Source organism: Myxocyprinus asiaticus, chromosome 14 (assembly GCF_019703515.2).
Source record: "Myxocyprinus asiaticus isolate MX2 ecotype Aquarium Trade chromosome 14, UBuf_Myxa_2, whole genome shotgun sequence".
Lineage (NCBI taxonomy): Eukaryota > Metazoa > Chordata > Actinopteri > Cypriniformes > Catostomidae > Myxocyprinus > Myxocyprinus asiaticus.
The window spans coordinates 33,260,901-33,288,695 of record NC_059357.1 but is presented as its reverse complement, the minus strand read 5'-3'; the positions used below and the strand labels follow the sequence as shown (position 1 = coordinate 33,288,695).

The 27,795-nt window shown below is 38.0% G+C and overlaps 1 protein-coding gene across 1 annotated transcript; it reads left to right on the top strand.

Moving 5' to 3' along the window:
- The first annotated feature begins 603 nt into the window (after nucleotides 1-603).
- LOC127451617 (BTB/POZ domain-containing protein KCTD5-like) lies at nucleotides 604-26,783 on the top strand. The gene is made up of 6 exons (XM_051716422.1): nucleotides 604-879; nucleotides 7,768-7,876; nucleotides 8,068-8,159; nucleotides 14,775-14,870; nucleotides 23,636-23,761; nucleotides 25,575-26,783. Exons 1-6 carry the CDS (start codon nucleotides 658-660, stop codon nucleotides 25,602-25,604), a joined length of 675 nt encoding a protein of 224 aa, XP_051572382.1. The 5' UTR covers nucleotides 604-657; the 3' UTR covers nucleotides 25,605-26,783.
- Nucleotides 26,784-27,795: the final 1,012 nt, after the last annotated feature.

The window sequence follows — 27,795 nt, the reverse complement described above, 5'->3', positions numbered from 1 at the left end:
TTCTGGATTCTAAATGATTTTTTAAAGTTATTGTAGCATTAAAAATGAGTTTAAAGTATGTGAACATGTTGAAATATCGGGTACATAGGCCTGTTATTTATTATACATGTTGCCTGCATTGCAGACAGGAAAGAAATGAGGAAATTACTGTATGCTTGCTCTTGAGTCCCTTAAATAATAATATATAAACATGTTTTGGCATACTTTTGACGTTCTGTGCCACTCGAAAGCTCGTTCCAAACGAAAGTGAGAAAATGAATGGGCCCTTCCGCAAGGGCTTTTTTATTATTATAATTACATAATTTCTCAGAAATAAGAAAGAATTACTCATGCAGGCAGCAAAAAGTCCAACGTAGTTACAGTAAATAAATAAATAAATAAATAAATAAATAAAAATAACGCTGGCTGTGTATCAAAAGCTAGAGTGCCGTCTTACAAGACAGCGTTTTGGGCATCGAGGGCGCGTGCAGCATCTTTGCATGCCCTACAGTGCTGCGCGCGACTATAATGTCTAGGTAGGCAGCTCACTATGTTTTGAGACAGAGCCTGTGTGGTCGGATGGAATGGGAGGGCACAGTAGCTCTTAAACTCCGCACACTTCCTACTCTCGCTCAGTTCCATCATCATCAGTCAGGAAGCGGGGAGAACAGAGGAGGGATGGCGGAGAAGAGCCCTGACCCGAGCGGCTCGTACGGTCGGAGGTGTCCCGCCCTTTCTCCCGGAGAGAGAATGCAGCCGTCCGGGAGCGGATCGTCCAAATGGGTTCGCCTGAACGTCGGCGGCACGTACTTTCTCACGACGAGACAGACGCTTTGTAGAGACTCGAAATCTTTCCTGTATCGACTGTGTCAGGCCGACCCCGACCTCGACTCTGACAAGGTATTTACATTGCTATTCATTTACATGAGAATGGAAATTAAGCGTGATTTCGCTTATTTTGGGTTAAAGAGAGTCGATGAAGCTCAAAATGCTCGAAAAAACCGGTCTGTTCTGTTTTATTCCGCTAAAGTGGTATCTTTTTATATATATATATTTAGCTAATCGGCTAGCTGGTAAAGTAAAAGTGAATGGAGCCCTGCTTACTATCTTAGCTTTATTAATAACACTTCATGCACCCTTTTCACTAACGTAAGTTAGTTCTTGACCGCCAAATGTAGTTAAAGATACTTTTTTAATGATGTTAAGAGTAGTCTTAGCAAGTTTAAGCCTGTAATGCTGAAATACGAGACCACCTCGCCTTTAGTCCCCACCAGTAGACAAACTTGCAACATGTCAGCTGATAACTGAGGAACTTCCTAAATCCACATGTGTTTATCTGATTAAACCATTAAAACTATTTGAATAGTGTTTGTTTGACTAAACTATAGTAATGTAATTTTTCATTTGTCTTCATCATACTACACCAATATATGTTGCTAGTTTTTATATAACTAACCCATAGATATATTAACTGTTTTACTAGTTTTTATGACTAACCCATAGAAATATGAACTGTTTTACTAGTTTTTATGACTAACCCATAGATATATGAACTGTTTTACTAGTTTTTATATGACTAACCCATAGAAATATGAACTGTTTTACTAGTTTTTATATAACTAACCCATAGAAATATGAACTGTTTTACTAGTTTTTATATAACTAACCCATAGAAATATGAACTGTTTTACTAGTTTTTATATAACTAACCCATAGAAATATGAACTGTTTTACTAGTTTTTATATGACTAACCCATAGAAATATGAACTGTTTTACTAGTTTTTATGACTAACCCATAGATATATGAACTGTTTTACTAGTTTTTATATGACTAACCCATAGAAATATGAACTGTTTTACTAGTTTTTATATAACTAACCCATAGAAATATGAACTGTTTTACTAGTTTTTATATAACTAACCCATAGAAATATGAACTGTTTTACTAGTTTTTATATGACTAACCCATAGATATATGAACTGTTTTACTAGTTTTTATATGACTAACCCATAGATATATGAACTGTTTTACTAGTTTTTATGACTAACCCATAGATATATGAACTGTTTTACTAGTTTTTATATGACTAACCCATAGAAATATGAACTGTTTTACTAGTTTTTATATAACTAACCCATAGAAATATGAACTGTTTTACTAGTTTTTATATGACTAACCCATAGAAATATGAACTGTTTTACTAGTTTTTATATGACTAACCCATAGATATATGAACTGTTTTACTAGTTTTTATATGACTAACCCATAGATATATGAACTGTTTTACTAGTTTTTATATGACTAACCCATAGAAATATGAACTGTTTTACTAGTTTTTATATGATTAACCCATAGAAATATGAACTGTTTTACTAGTTTTTATATGATTAACCCATAGAAATATGAACTGTTTTACTAGTTTTTATATGATTAACCCATAGATATATGAACTGTTTTACTAGTTTTTATATGACTAACCCATAGATATATGAACTGTTTTACTAGTTTTTATATGACTAACCCATAGATATATGAACTGTTTTACTAGTTTTTATATGATTAACCCATAGATATATGAACTGTTTTACTAGTTTTTATATAACTAACCCATAGAAATATGAACTGTTTTACTAGTTTTTATATGACTAACCCATAGATATATGAACTATTTTACTAGTTTTTATTTGACTAACCCATAGATATATGAACTGTTTTACTAGTTTTTATATTACTAACCCATAGAAATATGAACTATTTTACCAGCTTTTATTTGACTAACCCATAGAAATATGAACTATTTTACTAGTTTTTATATGACTAACCCATAGAAATATGAACTGTTTTACAAGTTTTTATATGACTAACCCATAGAAATATGAACTATTTTACAAGTTTTTATATGACTAACCCATAGAAATATGAACTATTTTACTAGTTTTTATGACTAACCCATAGAAATTAACTATTTTACTAGTTTTTATTTGACTAACCCATAGATATATGAATTGTTTTACTAGTTTTTATGACTAACCCATAGAAATATGAACTATTTTACTAGTTTTTATATGACTAACCCATAGATATATGAACTATTTTACTAGTTTTTATGACTAACCCATAGAAATTAACTATTTTACTAGTTTTTATTTGACTAACCCATAGATATATGAACTGTTTTACTAGTTTTTATTTGACTAACCCATAGAAATATGAACTATTTTCCAGCTTTTATATGACTAACCCATAGAAATATGAGCTATTGTACTAGTTTTTATATGACTAACCCATAGAAATATGAACTGTTTTACTAGTTTTTATATGACTAACCCATAGATATATGAACTATTTTACTAGTTTTTATTTGACTAACCCATAGATATATGAACTGTTTTACTAGTTTTTATATTACTAACCCATAGAAATATGAACTATTTTACCAGCTTTTATTTGACTAACCCATAGAAATATGAACTATTTTCCAGCTTTTATATGACTAACCCATAGAAATATGAACTATTGTACTAGTTTTTATATGACTAACCCATAGATATATGAACTATTTTACTAGTTTTTATGACTAACCCATAGAAATTAACTATTTTACTAGTTTTTATTGGACTAACCCATAGATATATGAATTGTTTTACTAGTTTTTATGACTAACCCATAGAAATTAACTATTTTACTAGTTTTTATTTGACTAACCCATAGATATATGAATTGTTTTACTAGTTTTTATGACTAACCCATAGAAATATGAACTAATTTACCAGCTTTTATATGACTAACCCATAGAAATATGAACTAATTTACCAGCTTTTATATGACTAACCCATAGAAATATGAAATAATTTGCCAGCTTTTATATGACTAACCCATAGAAATATGAACTAATTTACCAGCTTTTATATGACTAACCCATAGATATATGAACTGTTTTACTAGTTTTTATTTGACTAACCCATAGATATATGAATTGTTTTACTAGTTTTTATGACTAACCCATAGAAATATGAACTATTTTCCAGCTTTTATATGACTAACCCATAGAAATATGAACTATTGTACTAGTTTTTATATGACTAACCCATAGATATATGAACTATTTTACTAGTTTTTATGACTAACCCATAGAAATATGAACTATTTTACTAGTTTTTATTTGACTAACCCATAGATATATGAACTATTTTACTAGTTTTTATTTGACTAACCCATAGAAATATGAACTAATTTACTAGTGTTTATCTGACAAAACAATTTAGATATCACCCATTTTACTAGTGTTCATAAAAATATTACCATGTTATTAGTGTTTATCCTATGTAACCATATACATATTAATAATTTTACTAGTTTTAATCAAACTAAACCATAAAATACTAGGTCTAACTGTTTTACTAGTGTATATATGACTAACCCTTAGAAATATTAACCGTTTTACCAGTGTTTATGTGAATAAACCACAGAAATATTAACTATTTTATTAGTGTTTATCTGGCAAAACAATTGGAATATCAACTATGTTATTAGTGTTTATCCTATGTAACCATATAAATATGAGCTGTTTTATTAGTTTTAATCTGACCAATCCTTAGAAATATTAACTATTTTACCAGTGTTTATGTGACTAAACCACAGAAATATTAACTATTTTATCTGGCAAAACAATTGGAATATCAACCATCTTATTAGTGTTTATTAAAATATTACCATGTTATTAGTGTTTATCCTATGTATCCATATAAATATGAGCTGTTTTGCTAGTTTTAATCTGACCAATCCTTAGAAATATTAACCATTTTACCAGTGTTTACTGTTTATGTGACTAAACTGCAGACAAACTTACTATTTTATTAGTGCTTAAAAATATTACAATTTTACTAGTGCATACGTATACCATATAAATGTGAGCCGTTTTATTAGTTTTAATCAAACTAAACCATATAAGTACTAAGTCTAACTTTTTAACTAGTGTATATATGACTAACCCTTAGAAATATTTACTATTTTACCAGTGTTTATGTGACTAAACCGCAGAAATAACCATTTTACAAATGTTTATCTGACAAAACAATTGGAACAATGGCTTTTTATTATTTTATTTTTTTATTTATTTATTTTTAATTTTTTTTTTTTTTTTTCAACTTGTATCTGGACTTTAAAGGATTCAGATCCCTTTTTTTTGTTCAATTTAGTTGTAAGATATCAGCTCCATTTTCAATCACACAGTTATTTTTTGGAACCCATTCAACTAAAATATTATTATAATTTGTAAACAAATGATAAGAATAATTATATATTATAATAGTAATATATAGTAATATATAATTCTTCCTCACTGCCGTCACAGCTCTCACTCTCCCCTGAGTTCTGATTACACGCACCTGCATATCATTAGTGGCTAATCAAGGACTGCATATATACCCCGCTTTCACACACACCCTTTGTCTGTGTCTTGTTTGGAAGGATGCGTCCTCCGGAGGTCGCGTCCTTTGAAGGTTGCAGTATACCGAGTGTCCTCCTTTAAACAAGTCTCGTTTAAACGAGACGGCCTTCGTATGACAAACGGAAACGGAACGTAACATGGTTGCTATGACAGCATGCCACTCTTTAACAAGCACGAGCGCTTTGAGTGAGAAGGGAACAAAGTCCCTCTGGAATGGAATGTATGAGGTACATTTTAGGAGAGTTATAATGATGTAAAGAGAAAAGAAAATAGATTTTACAGTTGTACCTTTAGTCTAATACTTTAATTATATATTAATATAATTATACATATTATATACTCTGCACCCATCTACTGAGGTACTTCAACTTGCGAATGAACATTACTTGGTTTGAACATCATATTTACGGGCATTTTTTTTTTTAGACATTTCCGTTGAAGCAAAGAATTGTGGGTTGTGAGAGCCCACGAAGGATACACCTCATGCATCCTCCGAATTCCAGTGAAAGAAGGTCGCATTCGAAGGCTGCATTTGAAGTGTCCTACTCGCTTTTCTGAAACGAGACGTATGCGGCTGACAAATGCGACCTCTGGAGGACGCATCCTTCCAAACGAGAGACAGACTTTGTCTGTTCTCATCGATGATACCTCTGAGACTCTAGACCTTTCTACTATGTCAAACATACCTGTGTCTTCATTATTTCCTGCAAGTATCATAAGACTGTTGTGAGTTATCTGTTCATCGTGTCTATACCCTGTCTGGATATTACTCGCCTGCTGTTTGCCACTCTGCTCAATTGGATTTACTCACAATGTTTACATCACTGTTTCAATCATCTGTTCAATAAACCCTGCTACTGAGTTCATATCTCTGCCTCTGTGAGTCTCCCCGTGACACCTTTAACTTTTAAAAACCTCACGCTTTTATTATGACATTCTGAACTCTCCAGGAAGTCCTGTGTGTGTCTGTTTGTAGGCAAGTTCACAGTAGTTTAATTTGCTTCGTATTCAAATTCTGCTAAAAATGCACCTCTGGTGCCGTTCTAAATGCATATAAGTGAACCAAACTATTGAGCATCTACATCTGAGATGTTGTTTGTGAGTAGCGCTCAGATATTGCACACCGCTGTGAAGGCTAAAAAGCCGTGAGTGTGTAAACAGAGCAGCGCCATTCAATAACGCGCTGGAGCTGCGTGTGCATTTTATATATTTACTTTTTAAACACAGCCTTTTTTGATTCACGGAGCTATCGCACGTCTTCAAGTGGCTTTTAATAAAATGCATGAATCATATGAACTACTTTAATTGTGTTTTAATGGTTCTTTTATGTCATTTTTTGAGTTTGACAGTAACGAACATGACTAACACACAGTATCGGATTTGGATCGGGCTCGTCGGACCGATACCTGATCTGTTTAAAAATGTCAGTATTGGATCGGTGCATCCCTAATTAGCATTTAACACTAGAGGTATACTAAATAACTAAAAAAAATTGTATAAGATTTGCAGTATTCTTGAGGTATTGTTTGTTATTTCTGTACTGAATATTTTAACCTGTCAGCTAATTAGGAGCCTAAATAAATTCACTCATTTAATACTCAGGAAACATTAATTGGAAGAAATTGATCCAGAATAGAAATAGCAACCAATTATACCAGTCAACTGGGAATTATGATAAATGTTGTTATCATCCAAGTTTGACCATTATCAGGTCACACAAGTGCGATCATGCTTTTAATAGCCTAAATCTATCAGTTTCTTCTTCATGTGACACAAGAGCAAATCGGGTTGCCTGCATGCTTTTAAACTTTTAAAGGTCAGTATGCATCATTTATTAGGGTAACGACAGTTGAAAGCCAGAAAAAGACAAAGAATTTCTTCTGTCCCTCGGTTTGGTCAAAAACAATAATTCTAAATAAACAAGCTTTCGTTGTTAGAAATTATATGACTTTACTGTAAAATTGTACTTGCTATGCGTGTTCATTTGTGTCTAAACATTGTAGAATAAAGCCCACTTTCTGACCCAGATATTGATCTGTGTTAACGATGTTTTGCTGGAAATGGATCAGGGTCCCTATGGGCTTTGCAGCATATATGTTAAATGTCAGCCACACCTTGTCTTGGCAGAGACTCTTTGGACAGACACTGTTTATAATTTCTGAGAGATTTTTCCATTATTTAAATAAGCCATACCTGCTATCTCATCATGAGGTACTGAATGATTATAGCCAGATTTAACAATCCTCAACAGAATAAGCAATTTTTATTATGCAGAAGTCTCTTTGGATATGAGTATCATAGTACTGATGAAGCTCTTAATGTTCTTTTCTCATCAAGGATGAAACAGGTGCTTATTTGATAGACCGAGATCCCACTTATTTTGGTCCGGTGCTCAACTACCTGAGACATGGGAAGCTGGTTTTGAACAGAGGCCTGGCAGAAGAAGGTATGCCGAGAATGCAATTATGAAACTTTAAGATTTTTCCATGCTGTTGGAGTTACTCTGTTTTCTCCCTACTCAACAGCTAAATTCAGTTGAAACTTGTTATTAAGGTGCAAATATTCTTGTCATTAGTTATAACCGTGATAGCCTACATAGACTTTGATAAGACATTTAGTCTTTATAATGTTCCTTAGGTGTGCTGGAAGAGGCTGAATTCTACAATATCACTTCATTGATTAAACTCGTGAAAGACAAAATCAGGGAGAGGGATTGTAAGACGGCACAGGTAAGTAAACATTACACTTTCAAAATCTTTGTGTCACTTCAAAATCTACCGATAGCCTTATTAACTGAAAGTGCACATTTTCAATTATTTGGGGGGAAACTGAATAAATACTAGGGATGTGCCCGAAGCCAAATACATCATTCCTGAAGGCAGTCTCGACTCTGTTTGCAGTCTCTGTTTATTGTGTGCGAAATCTGAGCTTGTCAAGAGTAGAGATGGGCATTTTCGAGTAATTTTGTAGTCGAGCGGTATAACCCACAAAAAATGAGTAATAGATTACTCGTAAATTAAAATATAAGTTAAAAGTAACAAGTACGGCAGTATGAGAAATGTATATTCTGTTTTATTCACAAACATTACCAAGAAGGGTTTCAAAATTAGATAACCTCAACAAACTATGCAGAATGGGGGGTTATAAAAAAAGAAAGAAAAAAAAAAGAACACCTGGAGCTTATATAGAAAACAATACTGTCGGCATTAGGGTAACGCACTCAGAAAGTCTACATAAAGGCCATAACATTTTTATCATTTCACATGTTATTAATCCAAAAAACAAGTACTGAAAGCTGTGTTTAGAGATGTAATACACATACATAGGCATGTGATGGTATCGGATTTTCACGGCATGATAATTGCTGCAGCTTTTGTCGCGATAAATGGTATTATCACAGTATTTAATTACAATACAAAAACGGGTTTTTGAAAATTTTTTTATTTTTGTTCTCTTAATAAGTTTAATTACATTTTCAATACCATACTAGCCTTTTAAATGAACAGATAACAAAGAACTTTGTTAAGAACCGATAACATTTAGAATAACTATCATCAACACCATAGATACATAGCCAAATAATGTATAACATTAAGTTGATGTCTTAATATTTAAATGGTTACTATGCCATGGGGCCACTGATCATTACAGATCAGTACAGACCTACAACTTATCTTGTTGAGGCTAACGTAAGGCTAGACTAATTTTATTGGGCCAGCTATTAGGCTGCAACAATAGTATGCCTGTTGTTTTTTTGTTTTTTTTCAGGATAGCAAGCCAGTTGCTAATATATAGCTAGGTGCTAACTAATAACCGCTAGTTCACTTGCACTGTATGCAACATACAATTGGGTGGTGTTCCAGCATGAACTTAATATTGAAATCATCATGCCACATTGACATTATTAATTACAGGATGTAGTATTAGCTGATTACAACTGTATTTTATTTGTAACTACAAGACACAAACATTACTGTGTAGCTAGCAAATTTTTTTGTGAACTACTCTTCGGCCACTTGAATGCAAGCTATTATCTGCAAATGGCAGCAACAGTTCACTTTCTTGGTCGTCTTAGTTGTCACTTAGAGTGTTGTCTCTTAGTTTTCAAAAACAGTTTGGAAAAACCAGCAGAACTGTCACAACTTACCTGTCCCGCAGATGAGCGAACATGTTGGAGGTGTTCCCATGTTTCATTGCCACTTTTCTGCCACATGTTATACACAAAGGGAAACCATCTTCAGCCAACAATCCTTCTGCATTTTTATGGAACCCAAAATACTTCCACACTTCCGACTTTACCCTTTTAGAAGGTGAATAAAGGGTCGGCTGCGTTCCGCCTTCAGCCATACTTTTGTGCACTTTGTTTTTGTTTACATCAGAGTGTGCATGTGTCATTTATGCAGCATACATGCAGTGTTGTGAATCTTGATTCGCTGATGGGGAAAAAACTACTGTGCGAACAGAAAAATCTGAACAATTTGGCTAAAACTTTATCTAAAATTATTTATGGTATTTACTGCCTGTTACCGGGCAGTACGCTGTGTGGCTGGGTGAGCAAGAGACAGACACAGTGGGTGTGGCATCAAGCCTCGGAGAGGCATTTATTGGAAACTATAATAAACGTAAAAATGTCCAAAAGGGGTAATAAAGTGTCCAAGGGAGATTAGTGTTCATAATAAAGGGGAAATCTGGCATCCTCGCGGTGAACGGGGCTCCGTGAAAGGGGCGGGGTAGTGTTCATAGGATAGCCCAGGCACGGGCTGGGTCAGTCGGCCGCTCACGCTCCCCTCCAAAGTCCATGGCTTGTGGTGCAGCGGCGTCACTGGCGGCCTGTCTTCCCAGGCCCACGGCAAGCGTGAGGGGAAGGCGGCCCGGCATCTAGCCCGCCGGCGGCAACATGAGCAGTTCACCCCCGGTGACTCATTACAACGTCCGGGGGTCCAAAGAACGGGTCCGGCAGCGCATGCACTCATCCGATCCCTACCAGGCCTGGGCGTGCGAGGATGCCAGTGTGTGCACACATGGAGATTTGAAGCCGGTTCCCCGAGAAAAGGTGCGCACTGCGTTTTAAAGACAGCAGTGATGAAGCATTATTCCCATCAGGTGTGTTTCATTCACCGCTGACCAAACGAGGCTTATTAATTATGCACCTCTTCTCGCTCTCCCGCCCAACTTCCGTCGTGAGCCTGGCTGAAGGGCGGTCCTAAGAGGCGGGGCGACGATGACAAGCCAGAGGGGTGGATCATTCCGCCACAGCTGTCAGTGCCAAAGCTTTGGATTTAGACCAATTAACTCTGTATCCTGAGAACTTAGAAAAGGAATTAATAATTCTGTGGAGGCAAGGCATAGATCTAGTAGGGTCTGAGACGAATAATAAAATATCATCTGCATAAAGCAAAAGCTTATGCGCCACACCTCCCTCCATCACCCCTGGAAAATCATCCTCCTTTCTTATCATGGCTGCTAATGGCTCCAGGGCAAGACAGAACAATAATGGGGAAAGAGGGCAACCCTGCCGGGTGCCCCTATCCAGAGTAAAATAATCTGAAATTAATCCATTCCTTTGAACCGCCACTACCAGATGTCTATAAAGTAGCTTAATCCATCCAATAAAAGTATTTCCGAACCCGTATATTTCCAAAATCATAAAATAATCTCATTCTACCATATCAAACGCCTTTTCGGTATCAAGTGAGATGGTAGCGACCGGAGTCTGATCATTCGCCACTGACCACATGATATTGATGAAACGCCTAATGTTATCAGAAGAGCTACGGCCCCGAATAAACCCCACCTGATCTATATGTATAAGAGATGTCATAACTTAATGGGTTAGCCAAAATTTTTGACAATATTTTAACATCTAGCTGGATCAGGGAAATTACACTCGCTTGGATCTTTGTCCTTTTTAAGAATCAGACTGATCCGGGCTTGTGTCATGGTTGGCGGAAGCTTTCCATTCTTTAATGATTCCTTAGAGAATGTATCTTTAAATATAAGTGTATTTTGTATATGTGTATTTTTTCACTTGGTTATACATCTGTGAGTGCAGTAAAGACAAAATATACTTCTATTCAAGGTCTATTCTCTAAAAGCAAGTCTAAAAATCTTATATGATGCTTCTCAGGTGAATGCATCTTTTTTTTATTATTTTATTTAATTTATTTTTTTTAAGGATTTTTAGATATTTATATTGGAAACAAGCCAAAACACATCAAAAATATATTTTGTTGCAGTGTGTAATGGGGCGAAGACTACCCTCTCTCACCTTTTTGTTCACTTCAATCCATTTTTAACTCACAAAAGTCTCTTATTAATAAAGCTGCGTATTGCTAATTTTCTTCACTAAAAGAAATGTACAGTGACACATATTATGATTCAATAAGTCACGAGCAATCACGTTATAATCTAGCTGCAGCAAGTGCACACGCTCGAGGGATGAGCGTCCCCGCGACAGAGTGTGCATCAGCCAGGTGCAATTTCAATCTCTCCCCCTTAGATCGGGACACTTCACTCAACTCATAGAAGAGGCGCTGACCGCACAGACAAATGCCAGTTTTGGAGTTTGTAGTTATTTAAATGACCTGCTTCCTTATTATTTGAACTTTAAAAAAAGCTATATCGCATTAAAGATATAAGGCCGGGGTGTGTCCTTTTAAAGATGCTCGACATGCAAGTTTTGCTTAAGCGCAGCAGCAGCTCTTGCTCTGCTTATTCCACGACGAGAGTGCTTCTGTGTTTACTTTGTATTTTTGTATAATTCCCTCATACTTTGCGATCTACATCACCTGAAGCTATTTGGAAAGTTTAGAGTGCATCTGGACTGAGCTGTGTTGTCTTCCACTCCTCAGTCAGGCGCGAGCTGCAGTGCTGCTCTTGTGCGCCATTATTAGAGTTTCATATGATCTCATGTTACGTTACATTACATCAAATGACTGTTTGACAACAAAAATCTTTGACAATTTTTTATTGTCGACGTTGTTGATAACGTCGACTAATCGTTTCAGCCCTATTTATATCCACATCAGCAATTAAGACAATTGTCTGTTTAAGCCTTTATTCCAAAAACTTTCAGATGCTCTATAAAGGGTTAAATGCTCCATGGGGTGTACATCTATTCAGAATATTCTTGTACATGTCAGCTCTTGTCGCCGGAAGTCGCTGTGCTCTCATTGAAAATTAATGGGCTTGTGTTGCTATGCCGCTGGCGGTGTGTACAGGGCTCTAAAAATGCTCTTTATTTTCCCGCTGTTCTCTTCTGTAAAGCTAAAAAGGCTCGCTCTTGCCATGTATTCCACTGCATTTCAATAATTTTGCCCATATTATCTGCAAAATGTGTGCTTGACATTTCACAGTTGCTTGACACCATGACGCATCCACAGACGGAAAACAAAAATGAACATTAACGTTTCAGCAGATTTTAATATCAGAAATACAAGGAGAAACCAGATTTAACATCAAATTCCACAATTAATGTTTAGCTTCATCTGGTACAAAAAATATATAATAGTATAATTGAATAATAAAAGCCTAATAATAAAAATAATAATAATTATTATTATTATTATAAATATTTTATGAATCTGCATATACAAGGCATAATTTATTTACAGAAACTATAAATGTAATTAAAAATGGGTGTGTCATTTAGTGTTGATGCACTTCTGGTCTAAGCCACACCCATACCTGGTTCTATCCGAATACAGATAATTTTGCCATAGCAACAGATACAGACACAGATAATGACTCTGTTGTACACTCCTTGTAAATACTGTATAGAATAAGATTTTAGCAATTTAATTTACATCTCACTTGCTTTAAATAAATTATATCATATACACATTGGGGGTGGGGGAAAAAATCGTAGTTCTCTAATAAAAAAAATAAATAAAAAAAATTTATATTAATATGCAAATACAATGAAATATCGATATAGTAAGCTATTGTTGTGCCGAATTACACACGAAAAGGTTTTCTCTCAGAAAAGTTTTGTCTATCTAGTTCTTTACGTTTATTCATTTGATGCACCGCTGTTACAGCCATTAAAGCACCACTGTTGTGTACAAACTCGCCGCATTCAAAATGTCATTTATTTGTGAGATGTTGTGAGGAGTTTTTTTCAGCATTCATTCTGCTGAGACTGTCTTGACACTGAATTAATAAATAGTTGCCATAAAAAGGCTTGTCAAACTGTTGGATGCTGTGAACTACATGTTGTTTGCTTACAATGTTTATAATCTAACAGCTATGCACTTTGAATGCGGAGTGAGTATCGCCCTGTGATTTCAAGAGCTCTGGTTACATTGAAGCGGGTCATTCTGCATCAAAATGCACAGAAGCATACTGGTGGCTTTCTTTTTCTTATGTTTTTTTTTTTACTTTGATAGTTTTGTGTAATAAAAAGTTATAGTTATTTGGCCTATTTATTTGTTGAATATCTGTTAATTACCCTGTTAAAGGGCTGTGCTTAACATCTATATAAGCCTGTATGTCTGATTGGGGTCACGTGGACATAGTGCAACTTAATTATACATCCTTAACACTGACTAGTCGACTAATAGCTCAGACAACGCACTGACTAGTCGGTTATGAAAACTGTTAGTTTTGCACATCCCTACCTTGTACCTGCAAATTCTGTGTTACCGAGTGAAACAAATGTCATGTCAGACACAACTATCGTTCAATAAACATTTCTTTCTAAATTGTAATACTTTAAAAATTCCAATACATATTGAATCACCAACTAAATATCATTGTAATATTGAATCGGGAGGTCTGTGGCAATTTTCAGCCATATCTGCATTATTTTGGCCATCAGCCACCCTGCTTTCTAGATATCTGCATCAACCACACCCTGAATATTTGTTTTGTGCTAGCTTTTAATTTCATGTTAAACAAATATTTCTTAAAATGGACAAACATTGGGCCTTATTCAAAAAGAATTTCTCTGTAAATAGTTTTTCTCTGTAAAAAAAAAAAAAAAACACAAAATTGTTGCATTGACTTGAATGGTTTACGAACAATTTACACATTGTTCTGCTTGTGTTTCATGAATGAGGCCCATTGATTCAAAACCAAAATATTAACCAATCAAAAATGATTATAGTTTGTGATTTGCATGGGTTTGTCTTAAACAGCATTTCCAGGTTCTCTCAAATGCTCCTGCTGTATCCAATGTCAAATGTGCCCTCTGTTTTCTGAAATCTGGCATCTCAGCACCTTCATCTTATTACATTTGTGGGTCTACAGAAAGGACTGAATCATTTCACAGTTAAACCAGAGCACTAACTGAAATTCAAGGTATGCCTTGCCTCTTCATATATAAGTTTCTCCTCTTCCCTCAGCTCCCTGTGAAGCACGTCTACAGAGTCCTGCAGTGTCAAGAGGAGGAACTAACACAGATGGTCTCTACAATGTCAGATGGCTGGAAGTTTGAACAGGTAATTAGAAACACAAGAGGGAATTGGGGTTATGCTATTGGTTCAAAGAGTTTTAGGGTACAATTTTAACAGTAAACAATAGTATTAAATAGTGTTAAAAAGCTTATATGGGCAACATTATGACTGTTGTTAGGCCGCTCAAAAAACAGTCATCAAGAAGCTGTTCTTTCACTGCCAAGGTTTGGACGTCGGTGATCTAAAGCCAGTGATTTGATAGACTAATGACGAGCAACAGGCTAAATTTGGCAAGTGATAAGCCAAACTAGGCTTGTACTGCTTTCAGTGATTAGATGTTATTTACCGATTCAAATTTGGGAATGATTATTTTACTAGAGAGAGCTTGCTCTTTTCCCAGTTGACCCGAAGGCCCAGTCGGCTGAGGTGCCTTCCCTTAGCGGGGCAAGGGCAGCCTCTGCGACCTTCGTGGAGACGCGAGGGGACAGGGACAGGCCGAAGGGGAGGACCTTGTACTGGTACGCCTGGCCTTTGAAGGCAAACCGCAGGAAGGGTCTGTGTCGAGGCAAGACCGAGACGTGAAAGTACGCGTCCTTCAGGTCTACCGCCGCGAACCAATCTTGATGCCGGACGCTCGCTAAAATGCATTTTTACGTCAGCATCTTGAACGGGAGTCTGTGCAAAGCCCGGTTCGGTACTCGCAGGTCCAGGATTGGTCGCAACCCACCGCCTTTCTTCGGTACGATGAAGGGCTGTAGAACCCTTTCTTCATCTCTGCTGGAGGGACAGGCTCTATCACGCCCATGCGCAGAAGGGTAGCGATCTCCGCTGCAAGGTAGCAGCGTTTTCGCCCTTCACCGAGGTGAAGCGGACGCTGCTGAACCTGGGCGGGTGCCTGGCGAACTGAATTGCGTAGCCGAGTCAGACGGTCCGGGTCAGCCACCGCGACGGGTTGGAAAGCGTGATCCTCGCGTCCAAACTCTGGGCGAGGGGGACCAAGGGAATGATAATGTCGGACATACCAGCGGGTGGGGCCTCACGGCTGGGCGGAGCTCGAGGTGCCACATCGAGGGGATTCGAGCTCCATGGCCGTGCTGAGGCCAAGGACATCGATGCACTTACCTGGCTCCTGCCGCCCACCATAAGTTTGGTTGAGGATGGGGGAGGAGGAATCTCGTCCCCGTAGTCCACCGGACCCAATCCCGTGTGGGCGTGTTTGTGCCACAGCTGGGCACACAGGGGCGGGGGGACCGCCGCTGGGGCGCCATACCTGCAAAGATGGGACGGTGGTCATGACGATGGCCGTGCACACCGAACATGTGACCCAGGGAACAAGAAAACCGCTCTCTTGTTGAATTTTTGGGTACCGCAGCCACTTGGACATGCGGCGAAATTAAATGAAAAGGAAACAAAAGATTCTTCTCCCGGCCCTCCACCGGGGGATGGAGTGGTCTGCTCACCAGCTCCGGAGAAGTGGATCTTCTTGCCCCTGGGTCGCCCGTCTCGGGGGTGCTTCGAAGCCTTCCTCAGGTACTTGGCGGCCGGCCATGAGACGGGTCTGCTTCCTGCGTTGGGCTCCACGCCGGGGGTGGGCTGCTGCGGAGCCGGTGTTGTAGTTGCAGAAGGACGCCCTTGGTGATGAGCAGACGGGGTGCGGGGTCTTGAGCCACACTGGGGCAGGATGTGCTGTATGGCCTCCATCTGCTGCTTCACCACCGAGAACTGCTGGGCAAAGTCCTCGACGGTGTCGCCGAATAGGCCAACCTGGGAGATGGGGGCGTCAAGGAACTGAGCCTTGTCAGCCTCGCGCATCTCAACCAAGTTGAGATAAAGGTGGCGCTCCTGGTCCACCAGGGTGGACATCGCCTGCCCGAGAGACCGCACCGTGACCTTCGTTGCCCGGAGAGCGAGGTTGGTCACAGAGCGCAGTTCCTGAATCAATCCTGGGTCAGAACTACCCTCGTGAAGTTCTTTTAGCGCCTTGGCTTGGTGTACTTGCAGGAGAGCCATGGCGTGCAGGGTGGAGGCGGCTTTTCCAGCGCACCGTAGGCTATAGCCGTAAGGGATGACGTAAACCAACAGGCCCTGGACGGGAGTTTCGGGCGCCCACGCCAGGTGGCGGTGCTCTGCGGACACAGGTGCACTGCGAGCACCTTATCCACCTGGGGGATTACCGAATACCCCCAGCCGCTCCGCCATCGAGGGTAGCGAGAGGGGGGAGCTGAAAGACCGGGACTGGGCAGTAAAAGGTGCCTCCCACGATCTTGTCAGCTCCTCATGCACTTCCGGGAAGAAAGGAACGTGGCCGTGGGCTGCGTCCCAATCCCAGGAACCAATCGTCGAGCCTCGAGGGTTCAGGGGAGAGCGGAGGGTTCCACTCTAGCCTGACGCTCACGGCCGCCCGGGAAAGCATGTCCGTCATTTCAGCGTCGGCCTGGGACTGGGCGACCACTCCCGAAGGAGGAAGCCCAGTCGAAGCCTCTGCGTCTGACTGGACGAGCCCGTTCTCCGATGCTGCGCTCGATATCTCGTCTTCCCGGTCTCCGAACGAGGGGTCGAACTCGCTTTGAGATGAGCCGGCGATCTCGTCCGAGCGCCCGACCGGAGCAAGCGAGTGTGCTGGGGAATGGGAGGTCCGTGGGGGGATACCCGGCAGAGGTGGTCCCATTGAGGTCCCCAAATCGCCCCTAGTGCTAACCGGCACAGCCTCATACCCATAGGTAGAAGGACCGAGGTGGGGAATTGCTGGGGTAGCTTGCTTTCTTACGAATGCAAGCTGCGACCGCAACATTGCCATGGTCATGTTCTCACAGTGAGGACAGTACCCATCCACGAACGATGTCTCCGCGTGGGCAGCGCCCAGACACGAAAGACAGCGATCAGGCCGTCAGAAGCGGAGAGATATCGACCGCAACCAGGAATAACACGCAGATGGAAAGGCATCTTTAAAAATACGTTCCGTGTGTGCCACTCTTTTAGAATATATTTTCTAAGAATATACTCTCTTAGTTGTTTCTGCCGAAGTGCCCAGGGGCGTTCTCTGCACTCCACGGGTGCAGAGGGGGAGAAGCCGCTGAAATGCGCCGTAGAATCCAGCAGATGAGGTGAATCAACTTCGCAGATGAATTCAGCTTCAATTAATAGAACTGCTTGGCTCCGAAGAGAAAATTTGAATGAGTGGTTGCATACCAGCTCATTTTATACCCGTATGTCCGGGGGAGTGGCATGCAAATTCCACTCGCCAATTCTCATTGGCCTTTTTTCCAAAAAGCAGATGTGGTTGGGGCTCCCAAGAGTGACCCCTAGTGTCACTGCATCGACACAACGTCGAGTGAGTGACAGATAGGGAACGCAAACTTTTGAAAATGGGTTTCAAAGTGCAAGTTTTTTGAGAACGATGCCATTATCATCTCCGTGTAAACATACAAAAACGCAAATTTTTGAAAACTATGACATCATGCGCACGGGTATTATGTGTTCAGTCTATAGGCATGCGCGCGAGTACTTCAAAACAACGTGCGAGACATTCAAAACTACAAAGTTGGATTACAGGACTGTGTTTGTGCTGCTCAAGATTGAGTTTATTGACGCTTCTCCAGCAAAGTGTAGGTTTACTGCATCACGACTACGACCAGTGATCGCCATCTTCATTGTTTGTATTCACTCTGTGGAAGAATGCTTATGTGCACAGGCACGTAGTGTTTCTTTACAAAGTGACATTGCCAACTACTGGCCTGGCATGCATAATACAGCCTTTGTAGTTGTTTTCACGGATCCGTGTGAACGGGGATCGTTTTGACAATGTTGTCGTCTGTACGCGAAACTTTTCAAAAACGCAAAGGAAAACTTTTCAGTTTTTAGTGCATCGTTGTTGTGTAAATGTACCCTTAGTCTACAAGAGGGTGCACTGAATACATAAACCATACAGCACCATGTTATATTATTGCAAAGAGCATTCCTCCCTGTTAAAAAATAGGGATGTCCGAGACTAGTCGACTAAATGGTTCTGATGCTGCTAGTCTACACTGGAATTACTAGTCAGTCAATATTTTTCCACATTAAACTGTTCAACATTTTTACATTTGGTTTTATATTATTACAAAGGCTGTGCTTAAATTACTTGCATGTTAATGTTACACATTATATATAAAATAATTATACAAATATTATTAAAAAAGGATATGTGGAGAAGATGGATACAAGTTTTAATTTCACCTTAGGCTATGCCTGTTTCTTCCCTCTCTCACTTGCGGCGCGCGCAGAAAAACGTCCTCTCGCAAGATCAGCAAAGTAGGTATAGAGATCACGTCAGTGGTGGTGCAGGGAGCAGATTTCCTAAGTGTTGGCTTGCAAGTCTCTATGGATGTTTTCACATTTGAGTCTTCTCTAAATCTGTGCGTGCTTGCAAGTTATTTTCTCGAGCATGCTTTTTCAAGTGTAGGATAATAGGAGTCAGGTCCCGTCTTTCACCGAACCATGTTGTCGTACATTTTGCTCATCAAAAATGTATGCTTTTGATCAAGTAGCCTAGATAAAGACTATTTTAGGCTAGGTGTGACACTTTTTACCCTGTTGATCAAGAAGGCTATTTGAAACGATGTGCGGACTGCTTAACTAGTTAAACAATCTATCCAGCTAACGATTCCATCCTAGCTGTTTATTTTTTATTTATTTTTTACATCGTAACTGTTATTGGTTAACATTCTTAAACAAACAGCTGTCGTATTAGATCATGGGCTAATGCACACCATGAAATATGCGCAACTTTTCAGTGCATTTTTTCTATCTCATAGATTTGGCTTATCTGTTAAATGTTTTCAACAATGTTCTGAATATTTTGATATGTTAAATAACTTTTACTTGGTGAATTCTATTAAGAACAAGCTATTAGGGTTGCTCTATTGGTCCTGCACTATTCATTCAATTGTTTTCAGTAAATATGCCCGTTTTCTCAAACGTTGATTTTGCGATTGCATGTCATGTTCTATATTTACTGTACAATGACCATAATGCAAGGCAAGCACGTTGCAGATAAATGCCCCTTTTCAGCGGAATTTAGAGTTGGATTTGGCTGTTGTTGGAATAGAATAAATATTTTAAATGGGCTTCAAACACACAATTTTTAGGACACAAAAATAAAGGAAAACATAGCACTGTTTTAGCATGGTATTCAAATAAAAGTTAACTTTCACAAAACGTTTCCACTGCTGCTCGATTCACTTAGATAACATACAACTTGAACATTTAACTTTATCAGGCAGCATCCATCAAAACATCACACATAGCACTAAAAAAGTAGCTTTTATGTACACTATGGGTGGACAGTATGACCAAACCTTATAAAAAATCTCTTAAAAGCACAAGAAAAAAAAATATTGGTTCTCCATCAAAACACACTGAATACTATTACTTCAACTGATTATATTATATTTATGTTTAAGCATTGTGAATCATTTAATAGTATTTAATTATTATTTAAAATTAATCTATGCCATGCTATTCATTTTAATATTTAACCACAACTGGAAGTTGCTGGTCCAGGATGAGAGATATATCTGCTTCTATGAGAGTGCAGCTGTCAGCTTCTCCTCTCCTCACCTTTGAATGGCAATGACCGGCAATAAAGCAAAAGCCAATGAAATGGAGAGCGCGCAAGAGTAGAGAAAGGCATCGGGGGAAAAAAAAGAATTAAATGAAAACATCACCAACATCTCCCGAACCGCTGCCTCGTTATTGTTTTCTTTTGTGTTTTCCCCCGTTGTGTGCAAATCCGTGCAATATGTGTGCGAGCTCATCTTTCATGTTGTTTGTTGGCTTATCACGAATAAACTCTCCTGTTGTTACGTGCGGGGGTTTGTGAGAATTTTGGGATCGTAGTTTCATTTGGGCACAAATGGTCATGAGTTTGATACAGCTTGACTTTAGTGTATGCACTTAACTCGCAACTTTATTTCTACATCTTTCTACGTCTTTGGTGCGCGTCACTGCTCTACTGTGATTTAAACTGAACTCAGAATCGATCCTGATTCTTTTGAGAATCGATTCAGAATCGTTTGAGTATGAATTGCGATGCATTGCTGAAACGATTTTTTTCCCCACCTCTAGTTTAATCCGTTAAGCACCTCATTGAAAATAGCCGTCTTAATCAGAAGATTTTAAAAATGGCATACCTAGCCTAAAACAGTCATTTTCTAGGCTACTTACTCCAAAAGCATACATTTTTTGATGAGCAAAATTAACATGTCGACATGGCCGGTGGAGGAGGCTATCCTGCTCTTGAAAAACAAACATGCAAGCACACAGATTTAAAGAAGACTCAAATGTGAAAACATCCATAGGGACTTTCAAACATTTGGAAATCCAAAAAATAACGTATGCAGGAGCGTACCGGATAAACAATTCATGTGAGTCTTTATTTTTAATACTTTTCAGTATAACACAACAGGACACACTCTACGAACTCTGCTGCGTGTGTCTCTCTCTTTATCTCTCTCCTCCGGCGGTCTGGATTGCCCTTTTACCCCTCTCCAGCTCTCTCTGCAACACAGAACAGCTGTTAGAGATAATTTCCCACAGGTGTCAATCCTTACTGCTCTTCCTCTTCCAGCCTCGCTCTCTACAGATGTCGCTCAGCCACGCCCTCATCACCACTGTGTTAAATCAACAGCCCTACATATTATATTATCAGCATGTAGGGTTAGAAACCAAGAACCTTTTATTCAGAACAGATGTCAGAATTGAATGATTTTTCATGACTTGTGGTTCCACTAATTGTTCTCGAACATTCATTCTTCTGCCAATGCAGATTGCTTAACTCTTGACGGTGTTTCCTGCTGCACTATGTGGTGGCACTGCATCACTGCTATTGAATCTACAGAACGAAACATACAGCACGTCTAGTGTAGCTAAATTCCCGAATAAATTGCTCTTAAGGCCCAGATTTAGATCCTACAAAATCAAAGAACGAACGGGTGTGATGTCATTTAGAACAAAATCAGGCCAAAATGAATGTGTTTTTGTGTTCGTTTCGATGGTTTGTAACAGCTTGCCTGGGCGAACTTTAGCAAAACTTCTTACCGGCTGCTAAACACCTTCTTGCTGCCATTGGTCCACGTCATCAGTAGGTGTGACCTGGAGCTCCACCTACTACTTTGTTTACATTTTTCAGTCAGTATTCAACTTGAACACGCCAGCGTGCAAGCCAAATGTCATGTGATTTAAAAAAAAAAAAAATATATATATTTTTTTATTTTTATTAGTCCACAAAAGGAATAAAATCTACTAAAATACTCTTAAGTGCTCATTTACTCATGTGCCATCTGCAGCGAAAGCCATTCACACATCTACCCAAAGTAAATTATCACCATTCCGTCAATATTAACATTCTTATATAAACCTATTTTTGCAGTAGTATCAGTGTCATCATAAATTACAATAACGGAGTGTAATTGGCGCATATTATGGCCTTGTTTAGCATTTAGTGCATTAGCACCATGAATTCAAAATGTAAGCCAGACAATTTAAAAAATTTTCTACTGCATATATATAATTACTTCATTATCGAGTTGGGTAAAACAGCTTTTTTTACTGACCTCATGTGAATTCTACTCATAGAATGAGGCATAAAGTCATTGATGACACATTTTAATGTCACATTAGTTAAGGTTTTACTGAGCTTCCTCATGTTTAAATGTACTTCTAAACGCTTCCTACAGTGGTGTGGCGGGTGTCTGAATGTTCAGAAACACTATACCGTTGCTCGGCTGTTTAGAATTAGTTTTTTACCCCTGAACGAAGAACGAATAAGAACTTCTACGAAAGTATATTGGAGCCTTTATGAGTCTGTTCTTTTGAATCTACTGCACGAAACATAAAACATGAGCAGTGTAATCAAATTATTTTTATGAGCTGGTTCATTTGAACCTACGCAACAAAACAGACAGCGCTTGCTCCCAAACGAATGACGGTTCTTTTAAGTAAATGAAAAACTTGTCATGTCTGACTTGAAATGAACCAAAGTTTTAGAGTAAATACTGGATGGTTGTTGATAAGACAATGTGTAGTTAAAAATTGATTCTTCTAATGATAATTTTTGTTTAATTAGTGGTATTTTATTAAAACGAATGAATAAAATATCTTGATTAAAATGTCCATGTAAACACCATTTGCAAGAGTCTATTCTGTTAAAATATGGAATTATCTCATCATTTGGTAACAGACTGCTGAAGGCAGTAACTCAAATAAGAACATTTCTTTCGAAGAAAAAAAAAAATCAAAGAATGGTTATTGGAACCGCTAAAGAACTAGAATCGTTAAGAGGAATCGGAACCAGATCGTTAAATTCCTAAGATTTCCATATAAGATTTTCATCCCTATCAGTATAACAATTTGAGTGAAAAGTTCAATTTAAAAAAATCAACTGATTTTCAGAATGTCTTTGTGAAGAAATGATTAGTTTTCTAGAAACAGTGCAGAATCTTTTATATTTATTATTCATCTTATGCCTTAACTATTCTTTGTTTTAAAATTTTCTGTCTATTTCCAGGTTTAGATATTTTTTTACATCCCAAATGATATAGATAAGATGATCCTGTTTTTGTATCTGTGATCTTCACTGATCTATCAGGGCTGGGTTCTGATTCATATACTGTTTATGTTGCACATTACTACTACCAACAAATGTAAAAAAAAAAAAAAAAAAATGAATATACCACATTGACGTGTGGATTTGTTTATATTTCATGAGTAGTCAAATCAGTAAACTATGGAAATATCATTGTCATGTATTTTCCTTTCCTCTCTCCTGCCAGTTGGTTAGTATCGGCTCTTCGTACAACTACGGTAATGAGGATCAAGCAGAGTTCCTCTGCGTGGTCTCCAAGGAGCTGCACAATCAGTCATACAGCACAAACAGCGAGCCCAGTGAAAAAGCCAAGGTGAGGCTGACAGACCCCTTACTGTCTTGTGCTCTCTTCCCTTGTGCACCGACAGAAATAGTCACTTACACACAAATCGTAAGAAAATATGCCACAGCTCTGCTCTTCAAATGGTCACATGGCATAACAGGATTCAAAGAGCTGATTAACCATTCAAAATGCACTCATGTTTAGTGTTTTGTTTCCCTGCATGCACCCCGAGGATCAGGAAGTAGTTTTTTATTTATTTATTTATTTATTTATTTATTTATTTTTTCACCTTTCAGTATTTCTGGGTGAGGCATCATTTACATATCACTTAAGCTGATAATTAGGTCTCTGCTGAATGCTGATGGCAGTGGTGCTCTCTCTCCCTTCCTCTCTGACTCTCTCTATTACTAATAGCCAATTTGATGCATACTGTCTGGCTATACTCATGCCTATTAGCCAGCTCTAGAATTATATCCTCAGCTCATTTAGTCTGCTTTCTTCTCCCAGATAATGATTGAAAACCTGCTCAATATTTAATAGTCCCCTGTCAGCTGCTGCAGCCAGAAGTTACTTCCTGAAAATCTTCATTTTACTCTTTCACCCATTTTCTGACAAAGTAATTGCAGTATCAGGTCAAATTTTTGTGCTACAGTGTTTCACAGAGGGTCATGCACAGTAAAAAAAACCATCTGGATTGATATCACCGAAGCATTGTTGGATGCTTCCTGTGTAGTCGTAACAGTCGCTTGTACAAATAAACAAAGGCCTCACATTAAGGGCTGGGCGATATAACTACAAAAATGATTTATGAATATTTTAACCTTTTGATGATATTTGATGTATATCTTGATATTTTTTTTATTTGCTCTGAATTGGCTTGATTTAAAGGATTTTCAATCAGCGGAATCATAATCATAATATAGACGGCGATTGTTTCCACATAGATTAAAAGTGTTGAAAACAAGAAGATCTAGTTAAAGGAATATTCCGGTTTTAATACAAGTTGAGCTCAATTGACAGCATTTGTGGCATAATATTGATTACCACAAAAATGTATTTTGACGCATCCCTGCTTTTCTTTAAAAAAAAAAAAAGGAAAAATCTTGGGTCCGGCGAGGCACTTATAATGAAAGTGAATGGGGGCCAATTTTTTTTACATTTAAAATATACACTGTTTCAAAAGTATAGCCACAAGACAAAGGATATGCATGTAAAAAAGATTTTAGTGTGATAAAATCACTTGCTAATCTTTTTTGTGTTAAGTTATAGCCAAATTTACATCATCGTTACCAAAATAATGTAGTCAACAAACCCTAAAATGACTAAAAAGGACAATTTAAACCACTTTACAGCTCAAATAATACACAAGTGTTAACAGAAGAATTAACGCAAGTGCTTTTATAAAATTATAAGCTTCACATTCCTGTCTTTAAATTGGATTTTAAGTTGGACCGTTCTTAACCCAATTTTTAGTTGTTTTCTTTGCTTGATGCAGGCCAATAATTGGCCCTTCTCAAACACAGTAACATATTTTCCATGACCATGAGATACATTTTCCCACATGTTTAAGAAATGAGAAGCTACACACTGCATCAGTTAGGGTTAAAAGAATTGTTGCGAGCTGAAACATATTAATCACTGCAATAATGATCCAATCATAGGCTCTTAAGTGTCTGCTTATTTAAATCCAAATGGCGACTTTTTTTTTTTTTTTTTGGCCAGGCAGTATAATATTAATTATATTGCCCAGCCCTACTCATGTTATTCGAGTTTTTTTCTTCTTTGTTTATCTAGACATGTTAAACTTCCATCATCCATTTTAACCGTTGTAACTCTTTTGCAGATTCTTCAAGAACAAGGCTCTCGAATGTGAAACAACTGTGTTTTATAGCCTCTGGTCCTGCGATGTTTGGGCAAAACAACATGACCGTTTGCACCATATCACATTGAGAGAGAAAACTGTCAAGCGACAAGACAACCTATTTAGAATGGATGCTCTATTCTGTTTTAGATTTATTTGACACTTGTTTGTACCTGCACAGTAATCCCGGACTGTTGGTGGATCTATATCTGAATCTTATTTTAAAAGGTAGGAATATGCATGTCATTTAGTAAGCTGAGCAAAAGGGCCTCAATCATGTCTGGTCCAATCATGTTCACTCAGGGTCTCTTATCGACTTTCACAAAATATGTTAATCATGTCATTTGTGGTTCATTGAGCAATTTTTTCAAAACTATATTTAAAACTGTATATTATGCCATACAGAAAGTTCACAATTCAGAGAGTGGAGTTGAAGTATTTTATTTTAAATTTTTGGGGGGTTTAAGATTACATTACTAAGGTGGCTTATGTTTAATGTTGACGGGTGAGGGATGGTGAATTTGTATAGCAAGAATTTTGTTTTAGCATGTTTGTTGGAGCAAAGCTGATTTGTTTTTGTTTTTTACTTTCATAGTGTTAGTTTTTATACTAGGAGGGTGAAAGAAAATCTGGAACAGTTTGCCTCAAAGTTACCTTACGTTTTGGTTATTCTGTTGCTGCCTTGAGTTGATAAAGAAGAGAACAGAAAAACGTTTGTCTTCCATCCCGGGATTAATTCCAAATGGTTTTTGGTTAAACTGGAACTTTTTTAAACTGGGGGTTGAAAAAAACCACCTTATAATCAATAAGACTTTGCGATAGAGATATTGATATTTAACTGGATGTCCTAATCTATTTTGGTTTAATTGGATAACTAAGGCAAGGCCACGAAAACATTCAGTCTAATTTGTTTTGGCAATATCGTTTAGAACGATGCTTTACTTACATGGCAGTGACTGTTAATTAGTGGTGTTGCAGGGCTTATTTTGTTCATGCTTTAGTAAATTATGGAGTAAGAAAGGACACTTCTGTGAGTGTGTTAATTGACTAATTAACATCCACATAGTTTTACACTGCAGTTTAATACTCGCTTTGGTTCAACTCTTTTGAAGTTGAATGTTGATTCCAAATATACATAATCCTGTTGTTTAAAAAAAAAAAAAACATTTTGACAATGTTGCCTTTAATGAACCTACACAAGAACTACATTTCATTTGGAATTGTGGTCAGGGAAATAACATCACTTTGCTAGGCTACAAGCATATCTATTAGACATTGTATACAAACTAAAGAGCTTAATATTCAGTGCATGTTATTATTTTTTTCCCTAATCCACTCACACACAAAGGGCTTTTAATAGTGGAATACAAGCTATAATTTTTGGCAGAGATTCATCCGATCTCTTAATATTGCCTGATCAAGGCGAAGTTTACATGGCTAGTGTTTTATAAACGATAATACTACACGTTTACTTACCCTGACTTTGTGACAACACATTTTAGTTTGGTTTCCAGACCTGTATGTTTACATATCCTCTCAATTACCTAGTTAGTTACTGTCAACCTTGTGTCTTAGCAACTAGAGAGGAGGTTTCAATTCTTATCAGTGGAGTGTTAAGTTGCTTGCTCACAGAGTCAACGTCTTGTGGAGAAATGTGCCTCCTTTTGTAGCCACTGAGGCTTCACAGTGCATGGTGTCCTCATCACTGTTGACATCCAGGCCACTGTACAGTATCAACGGCGACACTGAAGGTTGATGGTCATCTTCACTGTAGGGCACTGCAATGCTGTCCTTAGTCCTTTTTTTTTCTTTTTTTTTTTTTTTTTATGTCCTGCCTCCCAGATGTAGGTGGAGGTAGCAGCATGTGCACTGGTGCACCAATAACAGTCTACATTTCAGTTACACCTTCACGTAAACTTCTAGAGGGCTCCAGTGAGTTTTACTTCTGAGGCAGATTTGGGTGTCCAAGATGATATTCTGCCTCGGTTTGTTTTTTTTTCTTTCTCCATTTAAAGCGTGCAATCTGCAAAATGTATTTTAAAAACAGGCAGAAGCAGACTGATATGTCTTGCTCCACTTTGTCACTGCTGTTCTTATACTTTTTATCCTATATAACATGTTTTTGTATTTGTATTTTTTTATGCTTACAATTTGTGTATTCACATAGTATATATTATATGTAACTGCAAGTTACGACTGGGGA